The sequence below is a fragment of the Leptonychotes weddellii genome, chromosome 5 (genome assembly GCF_054177405.1).
Source record: "Leptonychotes weddellii isolate Sample4059 chromosome 5, ASM5417740v2, whole genome shotgun sequence".
Lineage (NCBI taxonomy): Eukaryota > Metazoa > Chordata > Mammalia > Carnivora > Phocidae > Leptonychotes > Leptonychotes weddellii.
This window is the reverse complement of record NC_138373.1, coordinates 73,747,228-73,764,219: the sequence shown is the minus strand read 5'-3', so window position 1 is coordinate 73,764,219 and position 16,992 is coordinate 73,747,228. Positions and strand designations below refer to the sequence as shown.

Genomic DNA, 16,992 nt, shown 5'->3' with positions numbered 1-16,992 from the left:
AGAGACGATGGACTCTGAAAAACAAACTGAGGGTTCTAGAGGGGAGGGGGGTGGGAGGATGGGTTGGCCTGGTGGTGGGTATTGAGGAGGGCACGTTCTGCATGGAGCACTGGGTGTTGTGCACGAACAATGAATCATGGAACACTTCATCTAGAACTAATGATGTAATGTATGGGGATTAACATAAGATTAAAAAAAAAAAAAAAAGAATAATTAACACGACTTTCTGTATACCTAAAACCCACACACACATTCTAAATAATCCATGGGCCAAAGAAGAAATAATACACAAAATTAGAAATTATTTAAAAAACTAAATAATTATGAAAATTTGTAGACCAGTAGCTTAAAGAGAATGTTAGAGCTTTAAGTGAATACAAAAAAAGAAAGATTTTAAATAAATAATCTGTTTCTAATTTAAGAAGACACAAGAAGAACAAATTAAAAACCAAAGCAAGCAGAAGAAAGGTCAGAAATTTTAAATCCTAAATCAATGAAATTTAAAAAACTAACCACAAGCAACAGAAAAATTAACAAATTTTTATTATTATATAATAAAATATAAAATAATAAAATACTATATATTATGTAATATATATAAATTAACAAAATTAACAAAATAAAAATTTGGTTATTTGATAAGATTGATAAACTTCTAACAAAACTTACCAAGAAACAAAGAGAGAAGACAAATTATGAATATCAAGAATGAAGTGAGTACATTACTACAGATTTTAAAGACATAAAAAGGATAATAAAGGAATATTATATCTGTATGCCAAAAATTTAACAATTCAGATAAAATAGAAAAATTATTTGACAAACACTGCATATTATTTAAGACTGATGAATCACTAACCTCTACCTCTGAAACCAATAATGCATTATATGTTAATTGAATTTTTTTAAAAAGTCTGTAGGGAATATAAACAGATAACAATAGACTTTATAGGATAATGTCTCAATGATAATTAATATTAGCAAATGAAAATGTATTTGACTTTTAATTTTTTGTATTTATAAAGAGTCCAAATAAATGAAATGTATAGATAATTCCTAAAAAAAAAAAAAAAAAATTTACCACTGACACAAGAAGAAACAGAAATTTTTAAATAGCTCTACTAAAGAAACTGAATTTCTTAATACAAACCTTCTCATTAAGAAAGCTTCATGCTCAGATGACTTCAGTAGCATATTCTATCAAACTTCAAGGAATAAATAACACAATTCCTTCAGAAAATAGAAAATGAAAATATACTCTCCAACTTTTTTTAGGCAGCCATCATGACTCTGATACAAAACTGACAAAGAACTACAAGGAAAAAAAAATTAGGGACGCCTGAGTGGCTCAGTGGGTTAAGCGTCTGCCTTTGGCTCAGGTCATGATCCCAGGGTCCTGGGATTGAGTCCTATGTAGGGGCTCCTTGCTCAGCGGGGAGCCTGCTTCTCCCTCTGCCTGCAGCTCCCCCTGCTTGTGCTCTCCCGTGCTCTCTCTCTCTCCCTGACAAATAAATAAATAAAATTTAAAAAAAAAATTAGACTCCAACATTAATGAATATAGACATCAAGATCTTTGAAAAAGATCAGCAAATCAGAATCAGAAAAATGTAAGAGACAATTCATCATTACAAAGTGTGGTTTATCCAGGAGCGAAGCAAGGATGTCTAATTTTATCATTTCTATGCAACACTGTAATGAAAATACTAGACAGGACTAGAAAGGGACATGAGGAAATATTCTTGGGTGATGAAAATCTACTAAAACTTGATTACAGGGTAGTTACAGTTATGATGCATTGTTAAGATTCATTGAATTGTATACTTAAGGGTCATGTATTTCATTATTTATAAATTTTACCTCATCAAAAAAAATGAAACTTTAAACAAATACTGAACTCTAATTAGTACGTTTGCTTTACACAATGGTATGGTTTATCAGTTATAAATCTACTTCCTGTGTTTTCTTATGTGTGAACAAATATATAAATATATTGAGTATAATGGGAGCCTGGTTTCTCACTCTTGAAAAAATATACAGATTTCCTAACTCTGCTAAGAGGCATTAAAGCAGTGACCCAAAAGTAGCAACAAACACACCTTGTAATCAGACCTTGGTTTCTCAACACCACTCTTCACTAAAAGGAACAAGACTCCCTTGGAGAAATGACTGATTCTAGGGTAATTAAAATACAAGATAAACATGGAACATAGTAAAGAATTTGCTCAAAAAATGATGGGGACATGTCAAAATGACAAAGGGAGGCTCCCACTGGCAGTTCAACATCAACCCACAGCCTCCAGCAATTTATCTGTTTCCTCATCAGTGGGCTGCATGTTCCTGTGGCAGGAACTACACCCTCTCTTCACAGGTCTGAATCTCTACCTTGCGGCTGGGGAAGGGAGCACTTCCTTCAAGTTTCTAAGGTACTTCCTTGCTAACTCTTCTTCAGCCCAGAGGTGGTAGCTGCATTTTGTAGTTATTATTTCTGTGTAACTTCTGTATAACGTAGAGTCCTTGTTTACCCCCTCTTAGTACTTATTTTTTACTAGAAAACAAGTCTATATTAAATTTTTCCTTAAAATCACTGGTGTGGTATCTGTCTTCTAATTGGATCCTGACTGATACAAGGACACATCACTTCTCTTTTAGTCCTATCAAAATACCTAAATATAACCATGAGGAAGTATCAGACAAACCCAAAATGAGAGACATTCTACAAATTAAGTGACCTGTACTTTTCAAAATTTCAAGGACAAACAAGATAAAGAAAAATGACAACTGCAATGTGTGACTCCTGCTTGGCTTCTGTGGTTGGGGAATGGGAAATAATTATAAAGCATATTTACTGGGACGATTAATGAAATCTGTATATGGACCATGGATTAGGTAATTAATATTCTACCAATGTTACAGTTTCTAATTGTCATGATTATACTGTGGTAAGGTAAGAGAATGTCTTTATTCTTGGGAAATACAAATATACTTAACAGTAATGGGCAACTTTCAAATTGTTCAAAATAAACTAGTGCGTGAGTGCGTGTGTGTGTGTGTGTACGTACAGGAAGAGGGGAGACTAATAAAGCAAATGGGGCAACTTGTAAACCACTGGCAAATCCAGGTAAAGTGAATACAAGAGTTCTTTTTACTATTCTTGCATCTATTCTAAAAATGTTAAATTATATTAAAATTGAAAATTACCAAAAACAAAAAATATATTTAGTCCTTGAAATATGTTAAACATCTTAAAAGGAAAGCATCAATAAAAATTCAAAACTGGGGCGCCTGGGTGGCTCAGTCGTTAAGCGTCTGCCTTCGGCTCAGGGCATGATCCCAGGGTCCTGGAATCGAGTCCCACATCGGGCTCCCTGCCCGGCAGGAAGCCTGCTTCTCCCTCTCCCATTCCCCCTGCTTGTGGTCCTGCTCTCCCTATCTCCCTCTCTCTGTCAAATCAAATAAATAAAATATTTAAAAAAATAAAAATTCAAAACTGAAATCGGGTTCAAGATAGCAAATTGAATACATGCATAACAGGATTAAGAAACTACCAAACAAATTTCAAAAGATCCCTGAGCAGATCAGAAACTATAAACAGGGAGGATTTGATAGTGAAACCAGAGCAAAACCTGTAACACAAAACTCATACAGAAGGAAGCTGCTGAGAGGTTTAAAAAGCCATTCCCAACCAAGCTCCCAGCTCAGAGTTAACAAAAAAAGCAGATCCGGGAAAATTATCAAAGCAACGAACTGAAGGAAAAATTCAGGATACAGTAGTCTGCGCTACCCACAGTTTCACTTTCTATAATTTCAGTTACTCAAGGTCAACCACATCCTGGAAGCAGATGATCCTCTTTCTGACTTATCTGTCAATAGCAACCTAACGTTAAATCACAATACCTATGTCCTTCACCTCACTTCGTTTCATCATGTGGGCATATCATCCCACACCATCACAAGAAGGGTGAGTACAGCACAGTTAGATATTTTGACAGCAACCATATTCACATGTTGTTATAACTGTTCTATTTTATTATCATTGTTGTTAATCTTACTGTGCCTCATAAATTAACCTTTATCATAGGTTATGTGTAAGAAAAATATATAGTATATATAGAGTTCAGTACTGTTCGTGGTTTCTTTTTTTTTTTTAAAGATTAGTTATTTATTTGACAGAGAGAGACAGCTAGAAAGGGAACACAAGCAGGGGGAGCGGGAGAGGGAGAAGCAGGCTCCTGGCCTAGCAGGGAGCCCGATGCGGGGCTCGATCCCAGGACCCTGGGATCATGACCTGAGCCAAAGGCAGACGCTTAACGACTGAGCCACCCAGGCGCCCCCTGTTCATGGTTTCTAAGGGTCTTGGAATATATCTCCCGTGAACGAAAGGGGGGGGGAGACTAGATCTTTCAAGCACCTTCCCCTCCTCCGCTTATACTAAACAGGAGGGATCCTCAGCATTTGATTTTAGAACAAAAGTCACAGAACTGCTTTCCAAACAAAGTGAGCAACTGTATTTGCGGAAGGGGGTGTGGGTACAATGTGGAGGATGTCCTTATTAATGATATGGCTAGAGAGACGCAGAGCAGAAAGGCAAAAAAAACCCGCTAATTTCAGTTTTTGTCCCTGGCACAGAGTTTCCACAATGGGCACTAAAGGCTGAAAAGCAGGGAAGTAACCCAGGTTATTTGTAAGTGGATGGAAAGGGAAGTCTCTCCCTCCTTCTCACTCCTACTACGTAAGTTATTCATCCTACTCAACTGCATTGCTGGACCTTTCACCACTTCCAACATGCACCCTACCTTCCCTCCAGCCCAATGCTACTCTAGGCAATGACCAAGAAGCAACATTTCTGAAGTTAAAATTTGAATTCACCAACAAACGAACATCAATTCTAGAATGAAAGCTCATTGTGAAAGGGATTTTTGTCTTTTTTTCCTCTGATGCATCCCCCAAAATCTGCAACAGTGTAATTGTTCAGTAAATATTTGTTGAATGAGGGCGCCTGGGTGGCTCAGTTGGTTAAGCAACTGCCTTCGGCTCAGGTCATGATCCTGGAGTCCCGGGATCGAGTCCCGCATCGGGCTCCCTGCTCGGCGGGGAGCCTGCTTCTCCCTCTGACCCTCCCCCCTCTCATGTGCTCTCTCTCTCTCTCATTCTCTCTGTCTCAAATAAATAAATAAAATCTTAAAAAAAAAAAAAAATTTGTTGAATGAGTTGATAAAAGCAATTCAATAGAAATAACTTAAATACCTGACTCTAATGGAATTGCTTAAGGAGCAATCCATACATCTAAATACTGTGCAACCGTTAAAAAGTTTATTTGTAAAGTTAGTGATATGGAGAAGTATCTGATGACATTAAATGTTTTTTAAAAGGAAACGGATAGGGGCACCTGTGTGGCTCAGTCAGTTGGGCGTCTGCCTTCACTGGAGTCATGATCTCAGGGTCCTGGGATCCAGCCCCACATCAGGCTCTCTGCTCTGCGGAGAGCCTGCTTCTCCCTCTCCCTCTGTGCTCTCTCTCTCAAATAAATAAATAAATAAAATCTTAAAAAAAAAAAAAAAAAAGGAAATGGAGAACATATTCCTGAAGGAAAAACCTCTTGGTGGGTTTTTGGATTTTTGTTCTGCGTTCTCTGTATTTTCTGATTACAAATTATTATTATTAGAAAGAAACTCACCTTTTTTTTTTTTTCCTTGAGAACACATTCAAACCCAACCCCGACATGGTAACTACCTTGGCTGAATTGAATGTACCAATTAATAAACAAATGCAGGATCCTATACAGTAAGCATCAAGTATTGCTTGAGAGCTTGTACTCTGAAGACTACATTCTTACATAACTTACACCTGAATTAGGGAACCTGAATACTGACAACGAAACTTAATAGCTGTGGGACCCAGAGTAAGTTACTTAGCCACCATCAGCTTTAAAATTCAAGGTTAGTGTCAAGATTAAATGAATCAATACTCATTTAAAGCGCTTAAAACAGTGCCGGCACCACAGAACTATGCACGTATTAGCTTCTGTTATTACTGGACTCAAAACACTGTACTAGCTCTGGTGAGAGGGACAAATCAAAATCCAGTCCCTACCCGCGAAGAGGGGGGACACACACAAAAGCAACGTAGGAGTCAAAGCAGAATGAAATCGGGCTAAAACCAGGCAGAGGCAACAAGCGGGCAGTTAGGGAAGAGTTAATCCAGAAAATCACAGGAGCAAAAGTACTTGAACCAAGTTCCAGGAACGCGCAGGACTTCAAAAAGCGACGAGTAAGACTGACCTGAGGGAAACCGCAAAGGATCTTGGCAAAGACAGAAAAACCTAAAAGTGAATTGCACTTTCCCCAGGACACCAGAAATGCGGCCAGGATGGAGTGAACAGAATTGGTTACAGAGTGCTCATCACGCAAAATGCCACGAAACCTCTGGTGAACAGAGCTGGTTGCAGTGTTTTACGCAAAATGACCGGAATGACAAGGTTAACGAAAACAGTATCGGTAACAAAGACCCCAAGGTACTAAACTGTAGAAAGGAAATAAAGAACAAAGGTGTCGTTAAGAAAGCCCGGACTACCGCGACCCAATCGCTGTCCACTATCCTCTAGGTGCCGCTGACCCTGGAGACAACGCGACTCGGGGCCGGCAGACGGCGAAACAGCGCCTCTCGCAGTCGGCAAACGAGCTGGGGAAGTACGGAGAGGAAGAGACCTGGGGTGAGAACTACAGCTCCCACTGAGGCCTGGCCCGAGGTCCCCTTTCCACATTTCCGCTTCCGCCGCCCGCCCTCGCGCACCCTCTTCAGGGGGACCTACCGGGGAGCGGGCCGGGCGCGTGATTGCGCGTGACCCCGCGTGACCGCGCGTGACTCCGCGAGCGGAGAAGCTCGGGGACGGGACTCTGGGACCCCATTGGTAGAAAAGGCGAACCGAAAAGGTGGAACTCAACTTGAAAATCTCGATAGTGATTGGAGTTGATAGAATAGGGGCGGAGCTACATGGCCAGGACCCTGGCCAATCAGCGTCTGGGATCGGCCAGGAGACCGGGAAGGGGAAAGGGGCGAAATGGTTCTTCGGTCACATGCCGCGGGGTCTAGTGGGAGGAGCAGTTGTCCAGAGGACGCCTGGTGCTTCCTGTTTCCGGTTCCCGGAGTGGAGCACAACGAGGCGCATTGGGGAACCTTTAACACGAGTTCTGGGTCCGGGGTCTGCGGCTGGCCCCTCGCTGGCCCAGTGTCCCAGCCCCAGACAGGTATTCAGCCGGGGATTCTGCGCCTTGGCTACTCCTTTTGCCCGTGACACGTGAGTATGAGGGGCGTGGAGGAGGAGGGGAGCTGGAGAACGCTCACACCTCGGTGTCCGTAACAGGGGCTGGGATCGCTAAGTCTCCTTTGGCCAGGGTTCGAGCCAAAATTCCAGCTAAGGAGCCTTAGGGCAGAATGGAGGCGGAGGCGTGAGGGCGGGGAGTTAGAGTCCCGAAGGGAGTGAGGGAAGAAAAGACCTACCAAGACTGGAGAGGGAATCGACGTGTGTTTGGAAGGCAGAGGAAGGAAGGACCCTGGGTATGGAGTCGTTTGAGGTGTTACTGGATACCCGTAGAGGGAATTTTGGCCTGCATCGTGCAGGAAGGCATAGTGGCATCATTTGGAGAGGATACGGCTCTAGGCAGTTGGAAAGTCAGGAGATTAGACGGAATGAGAATTTCTAGAACCCTGGGAGAAGTTTGAAGGGGTTGCGTGTATAGTATGGAGTAGCTACTAGAGAGCTTATCTAGTGTTTTCTTTTTGTGGGGAGCTTCCGCCCATGGGACCTAGAGCTACTTCTCTAAGGCTTTTCAGCACTGGGTCGTTTAGCTAGTTAAGGCTGGTCTAAAAGGGTAGGCTGCTGGAGACAGGAGATAAGAGCCGCTACCTCAGGAATGAGCCAGACAGCGGAAAGTAGAAATTCCACCGAAAAATGGAAAATGCTCATGGCTAGTCTTGAGGGGTGGTAAAGAGTGGTACAGACGCCCAGTGATGTGAACTGCTTCCCGATTCCTGGCTTAGTCATGGGTCATCCCATTGAAGAGAATCCTTTGGCATTACCAAAATAGATCTGTCCTAGAACAAGAAAATTGAAGGGGATTTTTCAAAATCTTAAAGTCCTGCCCTTTAATTTCCAAAATATCTAGACAAACTATTGCACCTTGAGGATGTAATTGTAGCACATTAAAAGGGAACTACACAGCCCTTGGATCTCATACTCTCCCTAATAAATTTTTGCACTCGTGTATTTATCAGAAATTTTCCAGAAAATAGCTTTATGCCATGAATTCTCCAACTTGCCGCACCAACTTCATACATGGTTTAATACTTGTATGACCTAGGGCAAATAATGTAACGTCTATAAGCATCAGTGTCCTCATCTGTAAAATGAGAGAAATTATACCTACTTTTCTGGGCTGTGAAGATTAACATAATAGATAAAGCACTTAGAGCATTTGCCACTGAATCAAAAAGAAGTAGCTCAAAACCGACAAACCTTAAGCAGAAAAGAGAGAAGAGTATTAAGTTGATTCTCATCCTAACTTCTTGAACCAATAAGCAAATGAAAGATGGTTCAGCTCCACTAATGTAGACTGCAGGGTGTTTAACCCTTTATCCTATCCCAGTTTTGTAAGATTCTTTGTTCTAATTTGGGAAAAGAAATCATCAACTGTTAACAAATAAGGAGCTAACTTTGAGGCCATACAACACAGCCTTCTGTGTGAGCATCCCCTCCAGAAAACTGGTCCTGGGGAAAAGAAAAAAAAAAAGCTTGAGAATCCAGAATGTTGAAATTTTAAATTAGATCCTGAGAGAATATAAAGAATATGGCATGTTAAATCAATCTAATAAAAATCTCTTAATACTTTTTTAGGAACGCAGCTGGTCACGTAGTGTGTTGAGCAATGAGTTAATTTAGGGAAGGTAGGAGTTTGAGGTTTGAGTTCTTTATTCCACCTCCTATTCAGTGAACTGTGTGAGGAGTCACTTCCCCCCTGCTTTGTCAAAAAGAAAGCAAGGCTTTGGCTGCCTCCTCTTGAGCCCCCAAAAATTAATGTGAAAGGGGATACACATGTAGTGGTTAAGTGTAGACCATGAGCTCTGGAGCCAGATTTTCTGGGTCACTCCACTGGCTGTGTCTCAGTTTTCTCACCTGTAAAATAAGGACAGTAATTGTATTTACTGCATAGCGTTTTTGTAAGGATTAATTAGTTAATGCATGTTAAGTGCTTTTAAGAGTAAAAGGCAAGCACTCAATATTAAGTTTCCTATTAGTGCTTTAAATGTGTTTATGGGGGGCCTCAGATTTTGTGACTGGCGATAATTATTCTGTGGACTTTATTAATACTACTATAGTGGGTTGATTTTGGAAATACACAAAGTTGAGGCGCCTGGTGGCTCAGTCGGTTAAGTGTCTGCCTTTCGGCTCAGGTCATAATCCCTGCATCCTGGGATCGGCAGTGTAGGGCTCACTGCTCAATGGGGAGTCTGCTTCTCCCTTTCCCACTCCCCCTGCTTGTGTTCCCTCTCTCGCTGTGTCTCTTTCTGTCAAATAAATAAATAAAATCTTAAAAAAAGAAAGAAATACACAAAGTCAGGGAGACAACTTCCCAAGCATTTGTTGCCCTAGTGGAGTGTAGAAAACAGAAGGTCAAGTGTAAGTTTGTTTAGGGGAGTAGAGAAAATTCAGAGCTCAGAGCTTCCATTTTCCTATTTTTAAACTTACTAGTACCCATTAAACTCTGCCTAGTTTTATATTCTAGAAATGCACGGGAGTTGATGAAACAGCCTGAAAAAGAATTAGAGGATTTTAAAGAGTATTAACCAAAGTCCAGGCTTGTAGTCTGGAAGCATGTTACTACAAGTGAGAAAAGTTTGGAAGAATTAAATCTGTGTATGATAACAGTGACACTGTTAGGAAATTAACAAGTAGCAATGGCCTGGGGGATCATTAACTAATGGACATCAGAGTGAAGTCTTTTGCAAGGGTAAATCAATATGTCCTGGGTGTGAGGATGGATTAGAGAAAAGAAAATGAGTTTGGGAAGTGGAGCCATGTGTTTCCATTCCTAGAGCAGTACAAGGAGCAGGTGAATTGGAAAGTGACTTAGTGATTCCCAAGAATTGTTACCAGTTCTGAGTGTACAAAGACAGCTCTGCTTACTGGAAATTGAGAAACTATTAAGATTTGTGACATGTAGAGCCTGAGGTGGGTTTTGGAAGACGTCTTCACTCACTTTGACCTAGTGAATTTTCTTCTTCCTATAATTTAAATGATTGAATGTGTTTTCAGAGATGAGCCATTAAAGTAGATAAATGTCAACTTTTAGGTGCTATGGCTGTGTTTATCTCTAGTCATCTTTCCTATGGTGAATATGAACAAAGACTGTTGGATGCTCCTGACTATTGATAGGAGAAGTTAGGATCCAAAGTACTGAAGTCCCTTTCCCTATCTTACATCTTTCTCAATAACTTTAAATAGACTTTATCAAGTATTATAATTTCATTGTTATCTTAGGGAGGACCGCAGGTTGAGGCAGTTTTTATGAACTAGTATTAAACTTTATGAGATACTGCAGTCTGACTTTTCACAAAACAGTAAAGATGCTTGCACTCTCTGTCTCAAAATAAATAAGTAAATCTTTAAAAATAAATAAAAAGAAAAAGAGAAACCTAAAGATTATGAATCCTATTCTGAATATTAAAGAACGGGGGAAAAATAATGGGTGAAAGCTAAAAGCTTGAAATAGACACAAGAAAATAAAACCCAAATTCGTGATGAGGAGAACTGACTAGTGTAAAATAAGTGATGGATGGAAGATAAAACTGTAAAGATGACACATTCTTGTGCTTTATCTCTTTCCCCCCTCTCCTGATCTTCTGCCGCTTCCTCAACACCCACACCCCCTCTCCCAAAAGGATGTTCCCCTTCTGCAGCTGCTGGAGGACTGGACTGCTCCTGCCACTGCTCCTAGCTGTGGTAGTAAGAGAATCCTGGCAGACAGAAGAAAAAACCTGCGATCTGGTGGGAGAAAAAGGTCGAGAGTCCGAGAAAGAGTTGGCTCTACTGAAGAGGCTGCAACCGCTGTATAACAAAAGGTAGATGAGAAGAGCTTTGAAGGGCTTGAGAAAATAACTTTGTTAAAAGAATCTTTTCCTCCAGGGCGCCTGGCTGGCTCAGTTGGTGGAGCATGCAACTCTTGATGTTGGGGTTGTAAGTTTGAGTCCCACATTGGGTAGAGACACTTTTAAAACAAATAAAATCTTGGGGCCCCTGGGTGGCTCAGTCGTTAGCGTCTGCCTTCGGCTCAGGTCATGATCCCGGTTCCTGGGATCGAGCCCCACGTTGGGCTCCCTGCTCCACGGGAAGCCTGCTTCTCCCTCTCCCGCTCCCCCTGCTTGTGTTTCCTCTCTCGCTGTGTCTCTCTGTCTAATAAAATCTTTTAAATAAATAAATAAAATGTTAAAAAAAATTTTTTTTCCCCTCCACTTACTTTATTTTAGTATTACTACTCTATGTGGAGGGAATACATGTATAATAACCTCCTCTGGGAGACGATTCTAATCTGAACTTCAGTAATACTGGCCTTATTTGGCCATAGTATCTTCATTTTTTTTTTTTTTTTTTAAGTAGGCTCCATGCCCAGCGTGGAGTCCAATGTAGGGCTAGAATCCACAACCCTGAGGTCAAGACCTGAGATTAGATCGAGTCGGACGCCTAACCTACTGAGCCACCCAGGCACCCCTACTTTTTTTTATGCTATAGAGCAAATTCTCAACCCAGTTTTTAGTAGCAATGTGCAATTCTCTTATGCAGAAGAGTAACTGTTTTCAAGACTGGATCCAGGAGACCACCTTGTAGGAATTAAAAAGCATTATTTGGTACTTCCATATAATAGGAGTTTAGAAGTATCAGATAAACATTGAGGCCTATACACATCATAAGTGTCAGGAATCTTCGGGTATATAAATCTGAAGATAATCTTCAAAGAACAAGGGACCATGGGATATTTCCCATGAACATAGATCCTTATTCACAGGGAAATAGCAACTGACACTTCAGCATGGTCTAGAATAGGTATTCTAGAATATCTAGCTGTCTTGGATGTTGTTTTAATCAGTCATCATCAGTAGTTAAGATTGTCTCATTCAACAAATAAACTATTCACTATTACATGGATATCTCATGATCAACAAATATTATTCACTAGTACATTTAGTTGTGACATCAGATAAATAAACTGATCACACTTGGGGGGGGCGGGCAGCTTAAAGGAAGAGAGGCTGCTTGTCCTAGGCTGATAGCCAGTAATTCTTGCTTTGTTCTCCTCACTTCTCCTTACAGCTTTGAGAGCACTGTGGGCCAGGGCCCAGACACATACATCTACATGTTCAGGGTGTGCCGGGAAGCTGGCAACCGCACCTCTGGGGCAGGCCTGGTGCAGATCAACAAAAGTAACGGGAAGGAGACAGTGGTAGGGAGACTCAACGAGACTCACATCTTCAATGGAAGTAAGACTCTCCCTGTTGATTAATTGATCCCATGTCAATTCCTCTGACAGTCCTGTGTCAGCCTTTTCCATTCTCTTCTGAGTATCGTATGGTACATGTGCTTCAGCTCACCTGAGACTAACAGAGCTCCTCTGGAGCATGGCTCAGGACCTTTATGTGTTTGTTTTAAAGTTAATGAAAAGCTCATGCATAAAGAAGAATCTAGCTGGGATTCTGTAGCTTCATGTGTTTTTCACACCAGACTTGAACATAGCAACAACGACCATTTCTCATCGAATTAGTCCAGTTTTGCCAGTTATATTTTCAGACATTAAGCTTTTTTGCAAACCAGTCTACAAAAACTTCCCCAACCAACTTGTGCTATGGTGATTAGGTTTCTCAAAGTCATAAAATCATATTGCTGGAAAGAACTATGAGCACTTGTGGTCTGATTCCCTCCCTTAAGCAGATAACTGTATTTTCCAGTGCAAATATTTGTTCATATCAATAATATAATGAAAAATAACATCAAGAGTTTGGGGGTAGGGATTGGAAGACTGGATTTTTTTTACCCAGCTCATGTTTACTTGTCCTGTGACTTTGAAAAATCATTTCATCTTCTTGTGTTTCTTCATATGCAAGATTAGAAGAATTTTTACCTTATTCACCTCACGTGATTGATAAATCAAAGGATATTTTGCAAAAGAAAGTTGAATGCCATAAATACTAAAGAAGAAATAGTCCCGATCTTAAAAATCATCCACATTGCATTTATCTGTGGCTCATTTTAAATCTTAGGTTTTGCTCTGCCACCTAAGAATTTTATGGAACCTCTTCTGATGTTAGCAGGTGTTCAGAAAATGTGAACCCGTGTCAGAGTATGGGTCCTAATTGTTTTTGTACTATCAGTTGCCTGCCTTTAATGTGGAAAATTAGGATTATTCTTATATGAATATCTGATTCTTAGTTGTCTTAAGGGAACACAGAGCTGTTACAAAGAAGCAGGATTTAGCTTGGTATTTCTGTTCTACAGAGCTCATATTGATACTGGTTATTTTAATTAAGACCAATTTCATTGAACTCCTCAGTGCCTTTCTACCATTGTACCCAGGCCTGCCTCTGCTTTTCCCCCCACCCCAAAGCAACATTTCCCTTGTCCCTCCTCAGGTAATTGGATCATGCTGATCTATAAAGGGGGTGACGAATATGACAGTCACTGTGGCATGGAGCAGCGTCGTGCAGTGGTGATGATCTCCTGCAATCGACACACGCTAGCGGTGAGGCGTCCTGGGGCACACGAGCCTAGAGAACAGATGACAGGACTGGCCTGAGGTGGGAGAGAATTTCCAGAGGGGACAAGATACAGCGGGATGGATAGGAGAAAACTAGAAGTTCAGTTTTTCCTTGTGTCACAGGCACCCGTCTTCCATCATACGTGGAAAATAAGTTATTGAACCAAGAGAAAGCAAATGCTTTTTTAGCTTGTGGGTTTTTTCTTTTCTAAGTAAGGGTCAAAAGGAAACAGTTTACCACATAAGCGTTGTGTTCTGTCCTTCATCAGGGCAATTTTAACCCTGTGTCTGAGGAGCGAGGCAAAGTTCAAGATTGTTTCTACCTCTTTGAGATGGATAGCAGCCTGGCCTGTTCCCCAGAGATCTCCCACCTCAGTGTGGGTTCTATCTTACTAGTCACGTGAGTGCTTTTTCCCTTATCAATCCAAAACCTTCCTTTTTTATTTTTTCCTTAAACTCAATTACTTGGTGATATTTCGACACAAATTCTGCGTGTTTGTGTGTGTGCACGCACTATACCATAATTGGAGGTGGGAAACTTTGTGAAAATCCTCTTTAAACTCTTGATTATGCAAGCTTAAAAAAATTAGATCTAATGTTTCACCCCTGATAAATATTTGCATTTGGAAATGCTTCATATTCCATTACTGGAGGACTGGACAGTTTTTAATACTATCCCATTAGATTATAATAACTTTTGGAGAAATGGAACTATACAGCTAATAGTACCTATTCTTGGCTCTAAGAGTCACACACTAGGTCTTATTTTTGTCTGAGCCTTTGCTTTTAGTGCTCTAATTGCTTTTCTAAAGAAGGTACCCTCCTGCTTTGGTTTTTTTTTTTTCCCCCATTTTTATAGAATATAGACTGGGAAACCACTAATGAATAAAAGATCATCTTTATTATCAGAGTTTTACTATTCCTTGGTTTTTAAGTAGAGATGTTTTTCTTCCTCATAGGTTTGCATCACTGGTTGCGGTCTACATCATCGGGGGGTTCCTATACCAGCGATTGGTGGTGGGAGCCAAGGGAATGGAGCAGTTTCCCCACTTAGCCTTCTGGCAAGATCTTGGCAACCTGGTAGCAGTAAGTAATAGGACTGCTGGCTGAGTCTGTAGCCTGCGGGCAAGGTTGAATGACCAACCATCCTGGTTTACCCAGACTGAGGGATTTCCGAGGACATAGGACTTTGGTGCTAAACCCACAGAAGTCCCAGCAAACCAAGTACAAAGTACTTGTTGGCCCTGGTACAAAGTAACATCTTGGTGTCTGGCCTTGCTAAAGACTTGGCTGGAAGAGCAACACTGTTGCTTAAATTGAGGAATATGATAAAGCTATTAAATAGGGTCCTGGATGGGGAGAAAGAAAGACCTAATTAGAATTTTTCTCCCGTTAGCCCTAAATTCAATTTAGGCTGATCCTTAGAGCTTCTGGATTTTCTCTTCATCTTCCTTGAAGAAACCTAGTTCTTGTCATATTCTTAGACCATAGGTACATTTTGTCTCACCCTCGAAGTTGGTTATTCCAATTTATCATTTCCTTCCTTTGCTTCTCTCTGCAGGATGGTTGTGACTTTGTGTGCCGTTCTAAACCCCGAAATGTGCCTGCTGCATATCGTGGTGTGGGGGACGATCAGCTGGGGGAGGAGTCAGAAGAAAGGGATGATCATTTATTACCAATGTGATTGCACTTTAAATGCCCAGCTGCTGCTTCAGTCCCCCAAACCAAAGCATACTCAGCCAGATTTCTTAAGCAGTCTCCATTCCAGTCTCTCATCCCACCCTTAACATTGCTCTTGCTTTCCAGTTTGCTTTTGATTTGTATTCTCTTCTCACTAGTAGAAATGCCTTCCTTTTGTTCCCTATTTTGTTTTTCCTCTAGAGAGTACAGTTGTAGGACAGAGATAAAATAGGGCCTGTGCAGAAGAGGCTATTACACTATCTCTTGGTATCAAAGGTACAAGTAGGATAGTTACAGTGAGCAAAAAAGTGTGGCAGGCTCCTTTTTTAAACACATTTTCACAAGTTTTTGAGACACTGGATTTCTTTAATTAAAAAAAAAAAAGGCAAAGCAACATTATTTATACAAGGTTTGATTGCTTTCATGCTGTTACTCTGTACCCTACAGTAGTCTCCATGAGAATCTGGATGTAATTTCTTGCTGCTTGTAACTACTCGGTGGTGATTACTTGGTTGCATTCCAAGTATTGCCATTTGGTCTGAGCCTGGAGATGTTGCAGACTTGCTTCTCCCACCTCTGGGATTAGGATGGGGAAAATGTTTTAATTTCCCACTTAGAGGATTATAAAATACCATCACCTCAGTTGTTGGCATTGGATTGACCTTATAGCTGCAACTGGGCCCTGGATTGTGGGCTCGTGGTCATTGGTCCATATGTGGCCAAAATGCCTTATCCAGAAGTCTAGTCCATTGGAAAGGGAAAGTGAATTGGACCTCCTGTGCTACAGGGGTTCCAGAAAAGGAAGTCTGTTTACCTGTAGTGGGATCTCCTCGATGGCTTTCTTCTCCCACTTGCAGTAAAAGCTGGCAAAGCTTTTCTTCTAAGCTGTTTCCCCTTACCCGTATTTCTAAATGTGTTGCACTTTCTTCACAGGCATGTCGACTTCCCCCCGCTCCCCTTCCCCAATCTTCTGGAAAGGGAATGAAAGCAGAGGTGGGACATCTAGGGCTTTGCCATCCTGTGCTCTGGGTGTGGAATGCTGCTGTACCTGTCCCTTCTGGCTCAGGGAAGTATCTTGCCCACAACAGTTTCTGTGGGGAAAGGTTTTGAATCCTCTGATGCTTCCACTTTTTTGTTTAGACCATGTGCCCAGAAGCCTGGCCTGATCTTTCTGTAATAGTGAACCTGGGCCATTGAAGAGTAACATGGCTCCACTGGACACAAGAGGATGGAATCAGTAGGCAGGGGCTTTTTAAATAGCCTTTAGGGAAGAAAATGAAATTATTTCATCTTTGGACTTTTAAATACTATTGGAATGATTTTTTTTTCTTCTTTTCTAAACAGGGAAAATAATGTTATAAAAACATCTTTTTTGTTGTTTGCATCCCTCCCCCAGTTTTAAAAATGCAAAACAAAAAAAAAACATTTTTTGTATAAAAACACGTAAAAGATTAAAAAAACAAACAAACAAGTTGCCCTAGTCTTTTGTATGAAAGAAGAGGACAGAGACACT

At 40.8% G+C, this 16,992-nt stretch overlaps 2 protein-coding genes across 8 annotated transcripts in view; one reads left to right on the top strand and one right to left on the bottom strand.

The window, feature by feature from the left end:
- The window catches only part of KLRG1 (killer cell lectin like receptor G1), a 45,013-nt gene extending 38,099 nt beyond the window's left edge, over positions 1 to 6,914 (bottom strand). Inside the window, exon 1 of one of the 4 annotated variants that reach the window (XM_031041105.2) lies at positions 6,809 to 6,914. The gene's annotated coding sequence lies outside the window, so the exon portion shown is untranslated. Of the gene's footprint in view, positions 1 to 6,278; positions 6,442 to 6,570; positions 6,762 to 6,808 lie in introns of those variants that run through there. The other 3 variants (XM_031041103.2, XM_081821169.1, XM_031041104.2) reach the window with 3 other exon arrangements.
- Positions 6,915 to 7,093: 179 nt separating this feature from the next.
- Positions 7,094 to 16,950, top strand: M6PR (mannose-6-phosphate receptor, cation dependent). Of its 4 annotated transcripts, XM_031041097.2 has the most exons (8): positions 7,097 to 7,294; positions 10,936 to 11,115; positions 12,362 to 12,528; positions 13,675 to 13,784; positions 14,069 to 14,199; positions 14,759 to 14,885; positions 15,361 to 15,479; positions 16,413 to 16,950. In XM_031041097.2, the coding sequence occupies exons 2-8, from the start codon at positions 10,937 to 10,939 to the stop codon at positions 16,462 to 16,464; spliced, it is 885 nt and encodes a 294-aa protein (XP_030896957.2). In that variant the 5' UTR covers positions 7,097 to 7,294; position 10,936; the 3' UTR covers positions 16,465 to 16,950. The 4 variants fall into 4 exon arrangements, with proteins under 4 accessions (XP_030896956.2, XP_030896957.2, XP_006745195.3 ...); XM_031041096.2 differs by lacking the exon at positions 15,361 to 15,479 and having other exon boundaries at positions 7,094 to 7,294; XM_006745132.3 differs by having other exon boundaries at positions 7,102 to 7,294; positions 15,361 to 16,950.
- The last annotated feature ends 42 nt before the right edge of the window (positions 16,951 to 16,992 follow it).